This window comes from Phyllobates terribilis, unplaced genomic scaffold, assembly GCF_046119375.1.
Source record: "Phyllobates terribilis strain yellow unplaced genomic scaffold, ASM4611937v1 Scaffold_13__5_contigs__length_258822181, whole genome shotgun sequence".
NCBI classification, from domain to species: Eukaryota; Metazoa; Chordata; class Amphibia; order Anura; family Dendrobatidae; genus Phyllobates; species Phyllobates terribilis.
The window spans coordinates 39,119,415-39,135,281 of record NW_027362773.1 but is presented as its reverse complement, the minus strand read 5'-3'; the positions used below and the strand labels follow the sequence as shown (position 1 = coordinate 39,135,281).

Sequence of the window (15,867 nt, the reverse complement as noted above, 5' to 3'; positions counted from 1 at the left end):
GGGTGCCATGCGATCAATGTTACGGGGGCTGATGGGAGCAACTGTACCACTGCTGATATCTCTGATCTATACAAAACCTTTCTATGCCTTTATATAAAAAGAGATGTACAGAGCTACAGAACAGGCACCATACAATGGGTCTGTTCAAAACAGGGCTGTTGTTTTAAAGCCTCAGAATTCATACCCATGGGTGTGTAACAGATTTGTGTGGTACAGAATTGAAATATGGAGCCCATTATCTGTTATGAATCCATACCCAGCCTACATTTTCTCTATAAATTCTGAATGAAAAACACTTGGTGTGGGCTGTGCAGAGCTGCGATGGCATTGCACCACTCGGAAGAAAATACCTTGGGAAAACTCCATTTAGTAAACTGAGAACTTGGTGAATTCCTAACTTCCACAAGAATCCTTACTGGTGATTACCTGACTCTTGATCCCTACTAGTGCTAGGTTCATACATCCCCTGATAAGTCAAGTGCTTGGGCCTCATGAGCCACAATATACTGTCACTGTTCCTTAGCCTACAACCTACCCTAGGGATCTCTGTTGTGTGCAATGGATTGTTCATGCTTACCTCTGCCCAGCACAAGCTGTAGCTCTAAAAATGCTCTGAAAGTAAGCATATAGGGGCTCAGCTATCTATATCCAGAGTTAAAGTCATTTTTCTTAGTAAAGTTCGCAGTTTCTCACACAATATCATCATCAAGGACATCTCACCATGGCTAATTGAGAGCTTCTAAAGTGACATCACCAGCAACACATCTCACTATTGCCAATTCAGTCATAGCTGGCTCCCCAGGGACTTGGTTCCCCCTTTTTTAATCTTTTAATCCATTCCATGCCTCAGGCAAAATTGCTTTCTCTCTCCTTACTACAGTATCACTGCTTTTCATGTGATCTCTACCACACACTGACTTACTTCCGCTTACAGCCCTTATTTTTATCTCTACAGCTGCAGTTCCAGAAGTGGCCAGGCATAAATTCAGTGCAATAAAGTACATAACAAGAGAACCAATAGGGAACACATTGGCTTGTGTACACTGTTATGCAATTGACAAGGCGGCAAGTGTACCACACGAGCTGCCCGCTCGTACGTCTGCTTTTTGTAATGTTTTTGCTACTTCAGGATTTAATACTTATCTGGACATGTCTTAGTAAATTCTGCACTCTTCAAGTAAAATGTTAATGTGAGAAGATAACTGTTAAGGGGTTTTTCTGGTGCGTCTCCACTGGATCGGAGGTGATGACATCCTAACCACCAGTCTCCTGCCCAGTAGCTAATCAGTGCTAATCACTGCTAGCCCAGTGCTAATCAGCGATCAGGTGACTGGTGGTTGTGACATCATGGTTTATGTAGCATTGGAGAGGCAGCACTGGAGTGAGTAGATCCTGGGATGAATATAGCTTATTTTCTTCTGTTATTACCATGGATCGCCACTTTAAAAACAAACTGGGGAGCCCCTGTATAGGTAAATTCTAAGAACGCCTGCACTTTTGCTAAGCTTAGCTGACAGTTCAGTTAAAGAAGCTGCAGTATATGGGCAACACTGTAAGATTTCTAACAATGCCAAATTATTATTCTACTGTAGTAAACTGCGGTATCTATCCTACAGAGGGGCTAATAGCACATATTTATAACATGACGTCTGTCATAGCTAGACTTCCATCCACCAGGGACAAACATGCAGCACGCTGTGATAGCCCGGAATGTAAGCACTTCGACTAGGCCACGGTGACTTCATGGCACCCTACTAGAAACTATGGCACATGTCTTGCCAGAACACTATATATATATATATATATATATATATATATATATATATATATATATATGTATATATGTGCGTGTGTTTATATATATATTTATATTATATATATATAAACACACACACATATATATCTATATATACACATATATATATATATATATATATATATATATATATACACACACACACACACATGTGCATGAGTTATCAGTCAATTGTCCATACATATTTTTGTACATCTAATTAAACACTATGACCAAGCTGCTGATAATAAATTTGTAGGTTCTATGGTTCTTTATTGCAATCAGGTGCCAATTTCACAAATGATTGTCTGTTGTCTATCAGACAGCTATGTCATGGAAGTTCAGAGGCCTGCAGAATGGAGGTGGGGGGGCATTCTGAAAACTCTCCTTGGACACAAAGAGAGCTGGCTACAATTTTTAGTAGTACTTTTGCAACTACTTCACATTAACAAAAAATAATTATAATATATTAATATAAATAAAAAAATAATATTAATAATAATAACTAAAATAATTATTAATAATACTGTACTTGTTTCCAGCACAGTAGCAATATTAGTTTTAACATTTTGGTAAGGTTAGATTTAAATATTATTACTATTATTATTATTTCTGGTTATATTTGTATTATTTAGTACTACGATCTACATATTGTAAGTCAGGTAATAATTACAAACAATACATTATTTTCGTCGTTATAATAGGAAGCAATGTAGCGTTAAAAATTATAACACTACCAATAAAACAACTGTTATTGTTATTGCTATTATTACTTTTATTGTACATAGTAAAACAGTAAATTACAGACCATTTATTGACACCATCGTCATTCTTAATATGACGTAGGTGAACATACAACACAACGCATAGCCCTACATGTACACATGTAAATGATGGACTACTAAAAAGTAAACATACTCGGAGGGGTATCATATTAGATTAAACCCTCAAAAGCCAAGGCTGCACAGCCGTGAACAGGTTAACCAGATCTAGCGCACAGTAGGGACCGCACAGTGTGTCGGCTTGCAGAACTTTCAATGCAGTAAGTTTTAATTGCAGAATAATGTCATTGCATAAGTTTCAGCGAATCATCCAGAATAGCAGCAGCTGCCTCTTCCTTAGGACCACACTATGGGCTGGGGAGGAGGATGAATTCCCACACATCTGCATTACACTGGCTTCCCTGCAATTATCAGCATCAGTAGCACATGCTGCACAAGGACATGCAGAACGCACACCATAGGAGAAAAGGAAAATCCCACTGACCTTTCTGCTGCTTAAAGCATTGTATAGAGCCGGAGTGATGAACCATCTTCTTAGAGGATCTGAGCAGCGTTTATGAGAAGGAATCAGTCTGACAGTGCATGGGAAATAGAGGGAAATGGATCACCACTTCTAGAATCCCGCGACTCGGAGAGCTGGATATGGAATACGACACCTGCTCTAGCTGAACACTTCGCCTGGTAGACAGTGCTCCCTTATGTTGTCATAGTAACCATGGAGGGAGGTCCGGCTATAGACTCCCCTTAGCGGTTGCTTGAAGGATAATTCACAGCATTGCTCTTTTTTTTTCCCCCCATCGCATGCTGCAGTATGTCATCCTACAACATTACATATCTGGGTCTGAGAAAGGTTGAACTTGATGGACATGTGCTCCTAGTATAGTACAAAACTATGAAAAACAGTGGCATAAAAGTATAAGCCAATATTACACCTATATTGTCAGCTAGATGGCGTTTATGTGTATAAAGACGTCATGAATATACAGTTATCATCGCTTCATCTGATGTCTAATAATACAGGCAAAATAACATACGACAAGTCCTAGAAACAGATTTTGTTTTAGCATTTTTGGTAATTATAGGAAAAAATATTTGATTAATTGGCATTAAACAAACCGTTTTTGCATTAATGTAATTTTTCTGCACAAACAAGTTATACAACTTCTTATACAACCTCGCTATAACTAATATCTCTGCTGGAGCAATTCTTATTATTGATATTCTACTTTTGATTAATCCGAAAGGTATTTTTAATTTACAGTGCAGTGCTATTTTCATTACAGTTTATTCAGAATGCATTTTTTATTTTATGGAAAGTCGGAGATAGGGCTACCTAAATGAAAAAAAAGTGTTACCGAATCCAAATAAGTGCCCAAGCATGCAGTCTATTTTGTGCCTTCTGTGAAAGGTTATAGAGACTCCCTTATCACTCAATTCAGAATGAACTGAGAGGGTCAAATGCGAATGGCTGACTGCCATCCAAGTAGCAAAGATTCAGAGTCTACTTTGACTCCTTAGAAGATCGAGCTGGGCATTGTGACAAACACAGTGTAAAGATTGTCAGAAGCTGTCAGCCCAAAAAGATTACCTTCAACAGACTCAAGCCATTCTATCAAACAGATCCCAGAGGAACCTCAGCCTTCAAATTTTATCCCTTCAAAAGATTTGGACTTAAATATGGGGCCTCCTGGTTTGCATCCACAGAGTAGCTGCTGGCAAGAGGACCGAGCCTGTGACAAGAATTATCCAATAAAATTGGGTCAATATGAAGAGGGTCAGAAATAACAGACAAACCCAAAGTCAGAATTGAAGTCATGGTGTGATACTAGAAGGCCAGTCAATAGTGGAGCCAGACAAGTCAGGGTCAGAATCAGACAGGAACACAGATAAGGTAAGGTCATGACAAAGCCAAATCAGGAACATGATTTCCACATTAACAACACAAGAGAGGTCTGAAGTATCCTAATATATGGCAGTACAATGTCTGTGTTACCTAGACAGAGTGACCGTGACATCTCCTCCATCACTATCACTGCCAGCAGAGAGCAAATGTTAGTGCTGGGTGACAGAAGCAGATGACACTGGAGCAGTCGTGGGAGGTTCAAAGTAAAAACAAAGTGACATATGAAGCAAATAGTAATAGTGACAAACGAAACAGACCAGTAATCTGTCCCAAATTATAAAAACTCTACCATAATAAGCCTTGGGCATCCATGAGCTTGTAAGCTGTATTACTGGAATACTTTTGACAAGTTATATCAAACACAAACTAGAACAATGGAATACCCTACAGGAGCTCCAATTTTGATGATTCTCTAACCCAGTCGTCTAGCCATTTTTTGCCCAAAAATCTACCCTGACCAAAAAAGAAGGTGGATTTTTGTCATCCCTCTCCAACTGACACAGGTCCTCAACTCATCTTTAGCTATGCTCCTGCATATGAATTATACCTGAATGCTAAATGTAAAGAATAATAGAAATCTAAAAGTAAATTGCTTACGTGAAAGTAATTTGCTAGAATGCTAGCAAAGGTAGACCTCCATGCTAAACATAGTGCTTGGATGTCATGTGTCCAAGTCTTTTAGTAAGACAAATAGATACTGTGTAAAAAAAGAAAGGAGCCTTTGTGGTGATTGGCTAATATATATATATATATATATATATATATATATATATATATATATTTATGTTATATATATATATATATATATATATATATATATATATATATATCTATCTAAAGTCAATCTAAAGATCCTGATAATGATCTTCTAATAGCAGAGACCATACGCTGTATCTACAAAAAAGTCTGTTTAATCATCAGCAAAGAAAAGGTACTTTTAGTATAAACACTAAACTAGTGTCAATGAACAATCTGTGGTAATGAGGTTTAGATATTATTATATATTGTAGACATTAGATATTTTAAAACATACCTCAACCCTAAAGAGAAGGTCTCTTTACAGTATGGGCTGTGTGGAAAGAGACCTTGTCAACCTTTCCTAAATGGGGTTAAGTTGGAGACTTCCCAAGGGCAATCATAGAGACCAATAATGATGTGACTTCAGGATACCATGCTAAAGCTACAGAGAAGAATAACACATGAAAAATAAGAGAGACAGCACTGGGTGAGAACTCTGCAGTGGCATTCACAGAGAAATTATGGTGGAATTAATAAAGATCTATACACCAGTGTTCTACATGCAAAAGTTTGTAACTGTTTCAAAATTTATACTGATCTGGCAATTTTTCTAAAAAGTAGGGAGATCATAGTGGGAGTGGTTAGGTCAACTACGACCTGAAAATTTTGACATAATTTATGAAAAAAAATTGGTGGAAATTAGAAATAAAATATACAATAGCTCATAACTAGTGTTGAGCGAGCACTAAAATGCTCGGGTGCTTGAAGCTCAGGCAGAGCTCACCGTGATACTCGGGTGCTGGACCCGAGCAACGAGCCCAATGTTAGTCTATGGGAGACCCAAGCATTTTTGTGGCGGCACCCCCGGCAGTCTGTAGAAAGCCTAAAAAGTGCCCAAAACGATAGTGACAGTGCTCAAAAGACATGGGGACAGCATGGGCATCGGCCCAGGAAGCATTTCTGACCCCCAGGTCACTGCTGTCAACAACGTGGTCAGAGGTATTAAGCTACTTTTACGGGCTCACAATAAAACGTTCAAAAACGAAACTGAAAAGGTTTTCCTGTGAAATATGTCAAGGAACTTCCTTTCCAGGGTAAAGACTTGTGTATAAGGTAAAATAAATAACCAAAAACAAAAATACTCCTCCACACCTTGGGCTATGTTCACAAGTAGCATTTTTTATGCATTTTTGCACTTTTGTGTTGCTTTCAACCGTGACAAATGCATTCACCGGGAAATGTCATTTTAACATTTTACAATCTTATCTGGCCATGTGCTGTGTGACACATGCATACAGTGCTGAAAAAACATGGGAACAGCATGGGGAAGACCCCTGGAAGCATTTCTGACACCCAAGTCACTGCCTAAAAGTGTGCCCATCAGAAGTGATCCTTGCCGCATCAGAAGATGCAGACTTGCAACTATCCCCGTGCAAGTCCTTGTCCCAGGGCAGTGTTCAATTGTACTTGCCCCATTCGTTGCAATGCAAGTGCAAGTATGCAGCCTGCCACCCACCAACACCAAGGCTACAATACAATACTGCTAGCTTGTTTGCACTTGAAATGGGGCCTTTTAGTTTGGAGGAGGCCAAAGCTGGCCACTACCTCATGGCTGCTTTGGCAGCGAGGTATCCATACTCAGTCCCCAGCCACCCAGCGGCCGGGTGTCCACGCTCGGTCCCCAGCTGCCAGGGGGCGGCCAGGTATCCATACTCGGTCCACAGCCGCCCCGCGGCCGGGTGTCCACACACGGTCCCCAGCCACCTGGGGGCGGACGGGTGTCCATAAACGGTCCCCAGCTGCCCCTATTTCTACTTGGAAGTTCCCCCACACGTTTCATAGCTGGGCCTGCTTGTAGGGCAGCATTGGACGAGCCCACCAGAGAAGCAGACTCCTCCGGTGGGCCCTGGCTTCTCCATCAGGGGAGTTGAGAGTGCCAAGGTGAGGCGCATGATGATGATGATAGAAGTTAGCATCTGCTTTTTCTCTTGGAATGCAAGCGCATGTATGTGACGCGCCCCCTGGGACATATTCCTTTTTGAGGGGAATACCCGGCACCGGATCAGATGGGGGGTTGTAGTCTCCGAGCGGCTGTGACCCGGCCCGTGCCCAGGGCGTCAAACTCAGTGTTATGTGGCAGTCCTACAGATGTTATTAAGAGTTCTTTTGTGTCGACTACGCCACCCGTTGTGATGCGGTCACTGTGGCCGCCGCTGCAGCAGGGTCCGCTGAGGCTGATGGTGGGTGCGCAGCTTGGTGGGATAACCCCCAACGGGAGGGGTATAGCCTCAGGGGGGACAGGTGCAGAGGATGGGGGTTGTGGTGGTGCAGTGCAGACGGCAATGAAGACAGAGTCGGGTTGTGCAGTTAAGGGTGTTTACTTACTGCAGATGTTGTACCGGTCACTCCAGCTTCGAGTGACCACCCGAGCCGTGCTGCGTCCACCAGGTCCTGGATCCAGCCAACCCCCAAACAAGTCCGGAGCGTGGCCCTGAGCTCTCCTTCTGTCCCGTTCTCTGGCCGTCCCCCACCAGTGATCCACCTAGGTCCAGCTCCCTCGGGCCTTCTGTTGGGACACCCTTGGCCTTGGGTTCCCTGACCCTTCATGTGGTGTGCCTTCGGGGTGGATGTGATGGGTGACCGTGGCAAACGCTGCCCACGGTCTCCGGTCTCTGGCTAGGGTGTGTTTTCTGCCCCCACCAGCTTGGGATCCGGTACCCTGTGCCGACTCTTCACCCGGGGATTTAAGTTGGGATCTTGGAGTCCTTTTCTGCTGTTTCCCCCTCTGGGTCTCTCTTTCTCTTCTCCTCTCTCTCTCTGGGTCTTTCTTTTCTCCTCTGCTTGCTGACTTGTTCTCTGCATCTGACTTGTTCTCTGCATCTGACTCTGATCTTAGTTGGTGCCCACCTTATATACACCCTCTATGTGTGAGCTCAGGTGACCAGCACCCAATGAGCTCCTATCTTTACCCAGGCTGCTCCCCCTATCTGCCCCTACACTACTTGGGATGTACCACCCCCCTCCCACTCCAGCCAGGAACAGACTCGGTCGTACCTGCACATTTCTAAGTGGGAGTACCGTCGGTCTGCTCCTCGGAAATGGGATGTGTGTAGTGCATGCAGCCTACCGAGCTCAGTTCCACACTCCATCCTTACCCGGGAGTGGAATATCACACCTCTGGGTTGAGGTGCAATACCCCTGTAGCAGCCGAATCCTCAGGGTGCTACATTCCCCCCTGGTAAATTACAGCACGTCCTCGGGCTGTAAGACATAAACACCAAACATACATTTTTTTTTTTTTTTTTTTCATAAACATATAAAACAACATATATTAGCAAATAAAACATTCTCGTCGCCTCTGGCTCCTCCTCCGGTCACTGGGCAACTGTTGACCGGGCAAAGTGCGACAGTCTTTCTAGAAAAATGGTTTTCCTATAAAACCGGTAGGGGGCGCTTTAGGAAGCGCAACTATATACAGGGGAAGTTGGCCGCTCTCAGTCCTCGGACAGGTAAAGGGAAGGGAATGGCTGCTCACAGTCCTCAGCCTGGTATGGATTACGGAATAACGGGTAAAAAGTTCACTCATACTGGTCCCAACGGGGACTATATATATGTAGCAACAGTTTCTTTGGTACCCGGTCGGGTAACTATTTACATCTACTGCTCTGCCGCACTCAACGGCGTCTTCCTCCTGCTCTTCGCTTGTAGCTGGTTGTAACTTCAGACCCGTCCGGGTCCTCTTGCTCCTCCTCCTCGCACTGCAACTCCTCCTCCGTCAGGCGGTGTACGTGGAGGGCATAAGGTCCTTTGGCACACTTGTGCCGGGTAAAGGTGACCTCGTCTCCGATGTAGAGGTCACGACCTCTGTGCCCCTCCGGCAGATGGGACTCCACGTCTCTGCACGTGACAAAGACGTCGCCGGGGGTGTTGTTGTCTCGGATGAAGCCCCACCCATGCTGCTGGTTGAACTTGATCACTGTCCCGATGGTGCGGGGACAATGCGCTGCACGGGGGTCCCTCCTGGTCCGGCTCTTCTGCTCGGCGCTCCTTATTTGGGCCTGTTGTTCCCGGACCCGCCTCTCTCTCCGCTCCCTTGCGAACTCTTCGAGCTGCTGTCGGCAACACTCAGCGCGCTCTGCTGCAGCTGCCCTGGTTTCCTGAGTGAACCCCATTAGATCTTCTCCGGTGGGGTCCCACTCAAACTGTGCTTCCGCTAGCGGGGGCGAGATCCGTGCCACGGGCTTCGGAGCCGGAATCAGGGGTTCATCCAGGGGTCTTAGTCTCTGCTGCCGTTCCAGCTCATGGTATTCTTCGGGCCAGATGAAGGGCCGCCCGTCCGGCCATGTGAGCTGGCTGAACAAGTCCTCCCCCAGGTGTGGCACCCTTGGTTTTACGGGTGCGGGCGCGGTGGTGGTGGCGCCCGGGTTGCCCAGGCCTTGCGGCCAGGCCTGGGGCACCTGGAAGGTGAAGGGCACCGTTAGGACGGCGGCACCCTGGGCTACCTGGCCTTGCGGCCAGGCCAGAGGCTCCGCGGAGGTAGGGGGCGCTGTTGATGATGCGGCGCCCGGGGGTACTAGGCCTTGCGACCAGGCTGGTGGTATTTCCTGCTTTGTCACGCTCCGGGTCGAGGCGCGTGACGTCACAGGGGTCGCTGCGGCGGCTTCCGGTCGGGGCCTAGTCCATAGCGGTGACATGGCGGCTACGGGCACAGCAGGGGGACTTTCGGGCTCTGCGACGGGGAGCTGGGGCAGGTGGGCGGTTTCCCGGCTTGGGGTATAGGCGTCCCCTTTACCTGCCTCCATGCGTTCGGCTCCCTTCTCGGCGCCGTCTTCAGCCTTTGGTCCTCCCGCGCCATCCTCAGAGGCGGTCTGCTTCCTCTTCCAGGGTAGCGTGCTCCGTTGACTGGTCTCAGCTTGCTGGGCCATCTCCCGGCTCCATTCCGCCAATATCTCGCGCTGTACCCGGGCCATCCTCCGTGCGAGGCCCTCCAGGGCAGTCTGTGCACACTCCCGGTCTCGGGGGAGCTGTGCAAGGACCTCCACTAGGCCTAGTGGGGTCGTGGTGTCTAGCAGGCTCCTGACCAACGGGTCGGTGCTGCTCTGCTCTTCTTCCAGCAGGCTCCTGGCCAGCGGGCCGGTGCTGCTCTGCTCTCCTTCCTTGGTCTCTAGCAGACTCCTGGCCAGCGGGCCGGTGCTGTTCTGCTTTCTCTCCATATCCGGGTAAGCTCCTCCGCTACTCCTCGTTAGACTTCTTGCCTCCGGGTGCGCTCGCTCCAGACTGCTCCAAGCGACACCCATCTTCGTTCTTTTCTTTCGTCTCCTCCCACTTCGAGGGCGGTCCCGGGGCAACTCGGTGACTGTCAGCTCCAGGGGTAGTTCTTTCACGCTGACAGACACCTCCAGCATCACAGTCTCTGTTGGTGGGGGCGGTTTCCACTTTTGGCGCCATTTTCTGTCCTGGCCCACGATGGGAGGTGGCCTCTTGCCCTCCTTTGGCACGCCCATAATGGCGTCCGCTGCTCTTCCAAGGCGGGAAATCTTCGGATTTGGCGGGAAGCGTCGCCCAGTGGCGGGAAACTCTGCAGATGGCGGGAACAAGCTGGAAATGGCGGACAATCGGCGGGAAACGACCTGTGATGGGGTCCGATGGCGTGGACCCTCCGGAACCGGCGGGAGACTTCTTTCTGAGGTAAACTTGCACTTTTCTTCAGGCACGCAGTACCCGGGTGTTGCGGGCACGTAATCCCGCCGACTACGCCAAAGTTGACGCGCCCCCTGGGACATATTCCTTTTTGAGGGGAATACCCGGCACCGGATCAGATGGGGGGTTGTAGTCTCCGAGCGGCTGTGACCCGGCCCGTGCCCAGGGCGTCAAACTCAGTGTTATGTGGCAGTCCTACAGATGTTATTAAGAGTTCTTTTGTGTCGACTACGCCACCCGTTGTGATGCGGTCACTGTGGCCGCCGCTGCAGCAGGGTCCGCTGAGGCTGATGGTGGGTGCGCAGCTTGGTGGGATAACCCCCAACGGGAGGGGTATAGCCTCAGGGGGGACAGGTGCAGAGGATGGGGGTTGTGGTGGTGCAGTGCAGACGGCAATGAAGACAGAGTCGGGTTGTGCAGTTAAGGGTGTTTACTTACTGCAGATGTTGTACCGGTCACTCCAGCTTCGAGTGACCACCCGAGCCGTGCTGCGTCCACCAGGTCCTGGATCCAGCCAACCCCCAAACAAGTCCGGAGCGTGGCCCTGAGCTCTCCTTCTGTCCCGTTCTCTGGCCGTCCCCCACCAGTGATCCACCTAGGTCCAGCTCCCTCGGGCCTTCTGTTGGGACACCCTTGGCCTTGGGTTCCCTGACCCTTCATGTGGTGTGCCTTCGGGGTGGATGTGATGGGTGACCGTGGCAAACGCTGCCCACGGTCTCCGGTCTCTGGCTAGGGTGTGTTTTCTGCCCCCACCAGCTTGGGATCCGGTACCCTGTGCCGACTCTTCACCCGGGGATTTAAGTTGGGATCTTGGAGTCCTTTTCTGCTGTTTCCCCCTCTGGGTCTCTCTTTCTCTTCTCCTCTCTCTCTCTGGGTCTTTCTTTTCTTCTCTGTTTGCTGACTTGTTCTCTGCATCTGACTTGTTCTCTGCATCTGACTCTGATCTTAGTTGGTGCCCACCTTATATACACCCTCTATGTGTGAGCTCAGGTGACCAGCACCCAATGAGCTCCTATCTTTACCCAGGCTGCTCCCCCTATCTGCCCCTACACTACTTGGGATGTACCACCCCCCTCCCACTCCAGCCAGGAACAGACTCGGTCGTACCTGCACATTTCTAAGTGGGAGTACCGTCGGTCTGCTCCTCGGAAATGGGATGTGTGTAGTGCATGCAGCCTACCGAGCTCAGTTCCACACTCCATCCTTACCCGGGAGTGGAATATCACACCTCTGGGTTGAGGTGCAATACCCCTGTAGCAGCCGAATCCTCAGGGTGCTACATATGTAGTAGCGGCTAGGCCTGAGGTAGTCAGCGTTTTGGCGCATATCCTACCTCCTCCGAGGATTGCTGGATGTTTTCCTGCTACTATCCCAGTTCTATGACTCCTATTAAAACAAAGCTTCAGGTGATGAATAATGGATGAGGTGGTGGCAAAGGAGAAAGAGCAAGATGAACAGGGACCATTCACATCAATATCAGGCCTTTCAACCACACATGTCTTATAGGATATGTTTCTCTACCAAAAGGAGCGGTTTAGCTACACAGTTATAGGGCATGCAGTGAGTGCAATGCCTACCAAAAATTTTGAGGCACTCCAATGCCCCTTGGAAGTGACATGGAGGTCAGAGGGCCTTAACTAAACCGTTTTTTCCATTTATAGCAACTGGGTCTCCTGTACACTGTTGGCCTAAGCAGTGAATGGAAGGCTTTCCAAAAATTATGAGGAACTGCAATGTCCCTTGAAACAGACGTAGATTACAGCATACTAAAACCTTCTACCCATTATTGGGGAGTGGGTCTCCCTTAGTGTTTGCCTATGCATTGAAAAGCAAAAGCTGACTAAAATTAGGAGGAAATGCAATGCCTGTTGGAAGAATGGTGGAGGTCGCAGTGGAATAAAAAGACAATATCAATGCCCCTTGGAAAAGTGGTGGAGCTCACAGTAGCTTAACAAGACGGTTTTAATGCCCCTTGGAAGAATGGTGGAGGTCGCAGTGGAATAAAAAGACAAATGCCTCTTGAAAAAGTGGTGGAGGTCACAGTAGCTTAACAAGACGGTTTTAATGCCCCTTGGAAGAATGGTGGAGGTCGCAGTAGCTTAACAAGACGGTTTTAATGCCCCTTGGAAGAGACGTGGGGGTAGCAGTGGAATAAAAAGACAATATCAATGCCCCTGGGAAAAGAGGTGGAGGTCGCAGTAGCTTTTAACAGGATGGTTTTCATGCCCCTTGGAAGAATAGTGGAGGTCGCAGTAGCGTAACAAGACGGTTTTAATGCCCCTTGGATGGGACGTGGAGGTCGTAGTAGCTTAACAAGACGGTTTTAATGCCCCTTGGAAGAGACGGGGAGGTCGCAGTGGAATAAAAAGACAATATCAATGCCCCTGGGAAAAGTGGTGGAGGTCGCAGTAGCTTAACAAGACGGTTTTAATGCCCCTTGGGAAAGTAATGGAGGTCGCAGTAGCTTAACAAGACAGTTTTAATGCCCCTTGGAAGAATGGTGGTGGTCGCAGTAGCTTAACAAGACGGATTTAATGCCCCTGGGAATTGTGGTGGAGGTGGCAGTAACCTAACAAGACAGTTTTAATGCCCCTTGGAAGAGACGTGGAGGTCGCAGTGGAATAAAAAGACGGTTTTAATGCCCTTTGGAGGAGACTTGGAGGTCGAAGTGGAATAAAAAGACAATATCAATGCCCCTGTGAAAAGTGGTGGAGGTTGCAGTAGCTTAACAAGATGATTTTCATGCACCTTACAAGAGCCATGCAGTACAGCATATTAAAAACATTATTCCCATTATTGGGGAGTGGGTCTTCCATAGTCTTTGCCTATGCCTTCCAAGCAAAAGCTGCCAAAAATTAGGATGGAGGAACTTGCAATGCTGACAACACGGACCACAGTCACCCTGGTGGTATAGTGGTGGTGAGGAAAAGGAGAAAAAGGAGAAGAGCAAAAAACAGCGGAAATGAAGAAGCGTATACCTATGCGTGGGTGTGAAGCGGTGCATGGGAATACACCTCCCGAAATAACACAGTGGATTTGACTTTATGTTACTCTACTGTCATTTGGTGGTGATGAGAAGTCTGGCCCAATCCAGCCCTTGTTCATTTTGATAAGGGTCAGCTTGTCAGCATTGTCAGTTGACAGGCGAGTGTGCTTATCAGTTATAATTCCCCCAGCGGCACTAAAAGCAAGCTCCGATAACACGCTAGCGGCAGGGCAGGCCAGGACCTCCAAGGCATACAGAGCGAGATCGTTCCAAGTGTCCAGCTTGGATACCCAATAATTAAAAGGCACAGAGGAATCACGGAGGACGCTGGTACGGTTGGCAAGGTAGTCCCTCACCATCTTTTGAAACTTTCCACTCCTTGTGAGATTACCCCGCGCCTCAGGGCCTGTAAGCTGGGCGGGTCTCAGAATACTGTCCCTGAATGTTGACAGTGTTCCCCTGCCTCTGCTGGTTTGGAGTTGCGTCTCTCTCGGCTGTACGCCTTGGTTGGTCAACGAACTGTGACCTCTGCCGCTAGCGTGTTTAGATAGGAATTTTTTTAACAGTTCTGCAACAAGGGCCTTCTGGTACTGCCCCATTTTTGTAGACCTCTCCACCTCAGGAATGAGAGAGTGAAAGTTCTCCTTGTAGTGGGGGTCTAAAATTGTCACCAACCAGTAATGACTGTCACCCAACATTTTGACAACGCGAGGGTCACCGTTAAGGCAGCATAACATAAAGTCAGCCATGCGTGCCAGACTGGTAACGGGCAAGACTTCCATGTCCTCACCAAGATGACGACTGACCATGCTCTCCTCCTCCTCCCCCCTGTCCTCAGGCCACCCATGCTGAACCGACTGTATGACAGTTGTACAGGTACTACCGTCTACAGTGCATGATACCAGCTCCTGTTCTTCCTCCTCCTCCTCTCCCTCACTGTCCCCCAATGCACGTTGGGATGAGATGAGGCTGGTCTGTGTGTAATCGCCCATTACAGCTTCTTAATCCATCTCGTCATACTCTGGCTGCAATGCCTCCTCTTTAATTCTCTGCAGAGAGTGTTGCAAAAGACAGACAAGTGGGATGCTGACGCTAATGATGGCGTCATCGCTAGTGTTGAGCCACCCCCGTAGTGTTCGAGTTCGGTTCAGTTCGTCGAACACCCGTGTGTTCGCCGAACTGTTCGTCGAACTTTTCGTCGAACACCTTCGAACACCGTTAAAACCAATGGCAGGCAAACAAAAACACATAGAAACACATAGAAAACACCTTCAAAGGTGTCCAAAACCTGACAAACTGCTCAGAAGACACAACTAACACATGGAAAAGTGACAAGTACATATAGTCATGCGAAAAGAAAAGAGGTGGAGGAGTAAAAGGAGGGGGAGACACAGATATAGGCATGTCATGCCCTTCTAAAATCCAAAAAGTGAGAAGCCGACACGTTCAGTCCGCTCCTGCCCGTGCCTCCTCCGTGTCGCCGGGTTTGTGCCAGAGCCGCGGTGAACCCTGACGGCCAGCCCCCCTCTCCCAATACTGGTGCCTGTCCGCTGGTGGGTCGAGCGAGCCCCCCTGTGGTGGAGGCAGCTCTAAGCTTTTTAATTTAAATTGTCTTTCTAATTTGAATGAATACACTTTAAATCCATTTACAAGGATCTATTGGAGGGCAAGTCTCATGCCAGCTGCCGCGTAATTCCAGCTCCAGTAGCATCCACTAAAGCTGCTGCAGTTAAAAAGCTTTTATAAGGATCAAGCTCGGCTGTCCACCACAAGGCATCCTACTGCCAATCCCAGCCCCTATGCCTTGGGGTGCCTCCTGATGCTCTTCACTGAGTATCCCGTGGTCCCGAAGCATTTCCTTTGAAAAAATTAAGTGTCCAAACTACAGGTGGTGTAGCTTGCTTAACAGACACTGCTACTAGGCACAAAGTATTTCCTGGGCTAGATGCAGTTAAAAATTTGT

General features: G+C 47.7%; 1 protein-coding gene across 2 annotated transcripts in view; it reads right to left on the bottom strand.

Annotated features, from left to right (window-relative positions):
• Nucleotides 1-15,867, bottom strand: part of ANO3 (anoctamin 3) — a 955,742-nt gene that overhangs the window by 698,296 nt on the left and 241,579 nt on the right. The window contains exon 1 of one of the 2 annotated variants that reach the window (XM_073658057.1): nucleotides 3,062-3,282. The exons of the other annotated variant lie outside the window; for it this stretch is intronic. Within the exon in view, the coding sequence (XP_073514158.1) occupies nucleotides 3,062-3,107 (46 nt within the window). The 5' untranslated portion in view covers nucleotides 3,108-3,282. Of the gene's footprint in view, nucleotides 1-3,061; nucleotides 3,283-15,867 lie in introns of those variants that run through there. 2 annotated transcript variants of the gene reach the window in all.